Here is a 6,112-nt window from a genome sequence, read left to right on the forward strand (position 1 = left end):
ATTTCGTTGTATCATAAATTAATCCAATTTAACTCCTTATTTGAAAGATAATCTAATTTTTATCTGTATGCTAAAAGAAAGCAGCAAATACTTATAACAATTCTAAAAAACTGCAGGTTACACAATTTTAAATGGATACAAATACATATTTTTAACCCTTATTGGCGCCTATAGGTGTTTGGAAAATTTTCTCATACTATAGTGTTGGAGCCTTTTAGTGCACTTTCATTTTAATTTAATACTTCATTTTATCCTTTATGCACTCCTACTTTAATTTAATAAACTGAATTTTAAAACGACACAGCCAAAACAAATTTTGTAGTCGTAGTTCAAAATTTACCATCTGCCACACACGTTACGTATTAAAATCTGCCGCAGCGAAAGAGTTAAGATTTGAACATTTTTATAAAATATATGACCACAATTCAATCATTTAAATAAAAAGCATAGAAACATATGACATCTAGATATTTACTTCATTATTTTATGTACAGTTTTATTTTATATTAATTTACATACCAATCTTCCAAAAACACCAGGAAGTCTGCCTTCTCTTTTTTCCCGCATTAAGTTGTCTATAATCTTGTTCCTCGATTTACTCGCTTGCATAGCGAACTTTTGTTCCTCAAACGAAATTCTCATTGTTTTCAATTTTGAAGTCATTTCAATTTCCTTTGTTTTTACCATGTTCAGTTCTTGTTGTGCTCGTACTAATTCTTGATCACTGTCAGGAATTTTGTTTCCTAAATTCTGTAGTTGTTCCTTTTTTGTCAATAAATTATCTGTTGTTAATTTCACAGAATGTTTTAGTTTTTCTAATTTTTCTTTCTCTATTGATTCTACAGAAGTATACAGTTCTAATTCAGATTGAGCAATTTTGAATGCAGCTTGTGCTTCATCAACATCCTTTCTAAGACATATTAGTTTCTTTTCAAGCTTAGAACGTTCATTCAACAGTGGCTCAGAGTTTTTACTTAGCTCATTCATTAATTTTTCCAATACTATATCCGCTTTTTCTTTTTTCATTGTATGTGTATCAATAAGGTCCTGACATTCCTGAATATCTTTCATATTTTTATCCGGTATCCTGTACAGCTCTTCTAATTTGGATTTTTCCTACAATGAGTATTCATTAATAATTCGTCAAGATAAACAAAAATTAGTCTACTACGTCTTCTTATAAAACTAATGAAATAAACTTTACTGTTTTTAAAGACGCAATGTTAGCTTTTCGTCTTTTATTCGTTTCTATTAATTCTGCATGAAGCGATTCATCGTGCTTTCGTATTTTATCAAATTTTGTTGCAATTTCATCTTTTTGCCTCTGTAAATTATCCCATATTTTATTTTTCTCTATAATCACTTTGTTCTTTTCTTCTTTGTCACTATGGATTTCTTTCATTTTATTTTTAAGATCCAGTAAATCTTTATCCAATTCCTTAATTTTACTTTCTTGTTGTGCAAGTTCTGTTGTTGTTTTAAATCTGTTGAAACAATTTTTCATAAAACTCAAACATAGTACAATTTGAAAAATATATTACCTCTGGTAAGAATAAAGCTGATGTTGTAATTTTCTGATTGCATTTTCCAGCTTTAAGTACTGAATAGCATCTTGCATGGGTTCTTCCAAAGCTGCTTTCTCTTTTTCAACAATTCTGAGACGATTTAACTTCTCATCTCTATATTCTGATAAAACATCTATCTTCTCTGATAGTTTCTCTAGTGGTTCTTTGTAACGAACTGTTCCAATTATATCTTCCAGAAACTCAAGCATGCCAGTGTCATTTTCATTTTGTGCCTTTGGTTTCATCATTGCTATTTGTTCAACTTCTCCCTATTATTATAACTTAATGTAAAATGATATAAAATTATTAAAAAAATAACAAATAAATAATGCATTTCATACTTGCAAAATTAAAAAACGATTGTGGTCTAAATCTACATTGTATGACCTTAGAAGTTTTGCAATCTCCTTGAACTGTACTTTCTTCTTGTTCAATTGGTAATAAGATGAATTATCTTTAAATGCTGTTCGAGATATAACAAACTCGCTATTTGGGACAACAGCATAATCCATTCCAGACTGAAACAAAACTATTTATCTATATAGTTTTATACAAAATGTGATTTAAGAATAACTTCTGTTGTATGAAACATACCTTATCAATTATTTGTTGAAAATGTACAGATACTGTACAGTTATTAATATTCTGATATTGGTTTGAATTGTGTATTAAAACTGATATTTTCTTTGATCGAATCTTGCTAGCTCTGTACCCAAATACAAATAACATTGAATCTATAACATTACTTTTACCACTGCCATTTGGGCCAACAATAGCTGAAAAACACTATAAAGCAAAAAATGCATAAAATATCAATTTATAAACAATATCATTTAAAAATTTTTAATTATCTAACTTTTACCTTATGAAATGGACCAATAACTTGTATACCTCCATAACTTTTGAAATTTTCATTAACAATCTTAGTGATCATTAATCTAGGACCATTAACATCAATTGTGCTAATCGTTTTAAGAGGTGGTGGTATATATATATCATCGTCCACCCGTAATCCACCTTCTTCATCTGCATGCAATAATACATTCTCTTCATCAACCTCCATTTCTTCATCAGAAAGACACTTATTAACACCATTATTTGTAGTCATTCTGTTAATCAATACGTAATACGTTTTTCAAACAACGCAAAAGTCACACAGGCAAATGTCTGAAATATAATAATCAGTAATTAGAGGTTAGAAGCATATCAATATTTAACAGTGAAATTGTATCTTATTGACTCACAATATTGTTCATTATATATTTTACATAAATTATTAATATAATTCGAATGATGCAACTTATTACTAGAAACCAGAGTGAAAAGTAATTTATGTATAAGTACTTACATACACCTGTCTTTCGCCCACATATCACTCAAATTTCGTAACTTATATTTAATGTTGTAAAAGTGGTAGATACGCACTTGCACAGAAATTTCGACTCACGTGAAAGCAGTTTCACCGCTATTTTGTTTACAAATGCGTCTACTAACACTATTCTGTAGCAAATAAATCACATTTACAAATCACACAACAACGCAACGAAAAGACGCTGTATTAAATTCAAATTTGAACTTATAACGTACATCGCTAGATTGTCAATTGTAACATGGCGACATGTTACCAGAAGAATAAAAATAATTTACGTTACAAAATATGTCACATCATATAAAATAAAAACGCAGTAATCGAAGCTGCAACGCTTATTTTTCATTACGAACACAATTCTCATGAAATTCAATTTCGTAAACCACTACATTTGATGGAATCGACTAAATTAAAATTAACTGTTAGGCTATCGCGTGAACGTAGCTTTGCATGTTTGTGAATATAGCTTTAGGGTGGTCTTAATCTAGAGAGATCGACGCGCACAGTTGGAGCGTAATTTGAATTGTCAATAATGTATGTTCCAAAAGATAGACTGTATCTGCGATGGAAAGTTAGAACTCAGGAACGGAAATGCTTTGTTATTGTAGTCGAAAGATTTTATTCAAGAACCGTAACCACACGAGAATTAAGTTTAAGCCACGTAGGCTTTCTCAACAGGATGTTTGTTTCGGGACTCAGAAATGTACGCTCTTCGTTCTGTTTTATATCTCAAGGATATCCAGCCGTGTCAACTAGCTAAGTACATGTTAGAAATATGAATTTGTTTTAATTTACCACTTTTATCACTCTGCTCTGTTTCGAGGTTTTAAGGTAAGTGCCGCGCTGTTTTTCACACGCCTCTTACTAGAAGGCACTCCGCCTTCTCCTTTCCGAGGCCAAATCCTTCTATACAGAGTGTCCCGTAAAGAGTGTAATACTCGGAAATGAGGGGTTTCTGGGGTGACTCTGAACAACTTTTTCCTTTACTAAAATGTTGGTTGAATCTTCGTTTTTGAATTATTAACGAAAAACACTGGCCAATCAGAGCACGCGTAGAGCCCGCGCCTAGGGACTTTCAGGGTTCGAGGAGTTACGGGACACCCTATATATAGAATTATGTCATTTAGTTCGCTATGAATATGCACATGGGTAAGTACGATGAACTAGAAAGGGTGGATTCATATGAGAATCACAGAGCGTGAACCTCATAGCTGGTTCGCATAAAATCACGGAGCGTGGGCATTTTAACAGTAAAAGTCACGATTCACTGTTACGGAAAACGTATATAACTTCTGTTTAAACTATTACTATATATAACAATAAGAAAAATAAAATTATAAAATTTTAACCAAGATTTACTATCAGGTAGGTAAATTACATATTTATATAGGTTAATGTTATAACATACGTTGACATGGCATATTAACCTTAAAATAATCGTTAATTATATTATAGAATTCATCCGTTTACCAGAAAACATTCAACAATTGTATGAATTTTGTAATTAGTACCTGTTTCATTTTTTGTTAACGTTTTGTTTTCATAATCGCAATCATTTGTAATGATTGTATGTAGTTTTATCTTGTTACAGACATGTACATTGGCTGTCAACTAAAATCGTACACCTAGCGGTTCGGCTGATTTTTTTTTAATAAAACATGAAAATTGTACTATTAAGAGATTAAAACTCATTGCAGGGATATAGTTCAATGCTTCTTCATTTAATGTAGAACAAAAATATAACAAAATTTATAGTATATTTGGTAAAATCAGTTCCTCGACGACTAAAATGTGTTGAAAATGCATTTGGTTACCCTACAAAATATTAATATAAATTATTTATGTTACATATTATTGTAAAAATGTATCTAATTCTTTCTGTACGATTTTCACTGACAGCTAAGTTTCATATGTAATGACAAATTTTATCAAATTTACTAAGTATTACTAAACATTTTGTTATAGTTTTGCTATATGTAAAATGAGGAAGCATTAAACTATATGCCTGTGTATGGGTTTTAATCATTTAGTACAATTTTCACGTTTTATTAAAAAAAAAACGGCCGAACCGCTAGATGTACGATTTTAAGTGACTTAAAATTATACATCTTACGGTATGGCTGATTTTTTTCTATAAAACATGTCACATGTTGCTTATTCAAAAACGATGTATAGAAGCACTTTTGACGTTATTCCGTTGATTATGAAAAACGGCAATATTATTTTATTATCTTCTGTTGAAAATTATTTCATGTAATGTAGTATATCATATGGTTCTTGTATGATTTTAAAAACAAAATTACAATATTTATTAAGAATTGAATAAAAATTGCAAGTTTAATATTTAGTCACAGTTCGTGCTCTGCTGTCGAAGCGTATAGACATGTGTAATTATTCTCCGCGAGTTTATAAGTACCTGAGTGTATGTTTACTCGCAACCAAGTAGTTTAGAAAAATGACATAGTCCGATATATTCCACTAGTGGAACATACATTCAATAGTCGCGTGGTGTTGCGGCAAGAGTAGTATGTACACTTTAAATTTTTTGTCCCAGGTTCGTCTCCCGTTGCTGAGGTTTTCTTTTTTTTTTTTTTAAGAAAAATTGCATTCAATGTTACAATTATGGAAATATATATTATATTATGCAATTTTTATTGAAGTATTTATTTACTTATTATTAATAAAACAGTTTTATGGTGAAAGTAAAAATATGTACATACACTGCCGACGGAAAGTTTCCAACCACTTCAATATTTGTGAACGATTCGTGAATTAATGAAAATGAGGTTATAATTTTGTACACTCTAACATCTAATCATAGGTTGATGTTGTACAATACAAAGAATTGCAAAAGTTATTATTATAATGTCTTTATTGATAACAATAATAGAAAAACAATGTTAAACAGTTTTTTCGTCAAAGAATGAGCATTTACTCTTTTTAATGTTCCAATTAATTTCTGGATTCTATCAATTAATTTGTTTATTATTATTTGGGGAATATCATTTCAAGCGTTTTGTAAAACTTTCCAGAGCCAGTTTCTGGATTTTGGACAGTGTTATCTAACCTTTCTGTCCTAACCTTTAAGTCTGGTGATTGAGTTACCCATTTCATGTTTTTTTAATACTTCTTCCTGTTCTTTTTCTTGAAGGTATCCTTTACAAAGTTTGGACGTGTG

At 30.3% G+C, this 6,112-nt stretch overlaps 1 protein-coding gene across 1 annotated transcript in view; it reads right to left on the reverse strand.

Annotated features, from left to right (window-relative positions):
* LOC108573125 (structural maintenance of chromosomes protein 4) overlaps positions 1-2,948 on the reverse strand; it is a 6,053-nt gene extending 3,105 nt beyond the window's left edge. The window contains exons 1-7 of the mRNA XM_017935504.1: positions 2,914-2,948; positions 2,428-2,732; positions 2,160-2,351; positions 1,907-2,083; positions 1,542-1,834; positions 1,205-1,484; positions 520-1,116 (exon numbers count right to left, since the gene is read on the reverse strand). Coding sequence (XP_017790993.1) covers positions 520-1,116; positions 1,205-1,484; positions 1,542-1,834; positions 1,907-2,083; positions 2,160-2,351; positions 2,428-2,673 — 1,785 coding nt within the window. The 5' untranslated portion in view covers positions 2,674-2,732; positions 2,914-2,948. The remainder of the gene's footprint in view (positions 1-519; positions 1,117-1,204; positions 1,485-1,541; positions 1,835-1,906; positions 2,084-2,159; positions 2,352-2,427; positions 2,733-2,913) is intronic.
* Positions 2,949-6,112: the final 3,164 nt, after the last annotated feature.

The sequence above is a fragment of the Habropoda laboriosa genome, unplaced genomic scaffold, assembly GCF_001263275.1.
Source record: "Habropoda laboriosa isolate 0110345459 unplaced genomic scaffold, ASM126327v1 scaffold89, whole genome shotgun sequence".
NCBI lineage: Eukaryota > Metazoa > Arthropoda > Insecta > Hymenoptera > Apidae > Habropoda > Habropoda laboriosa.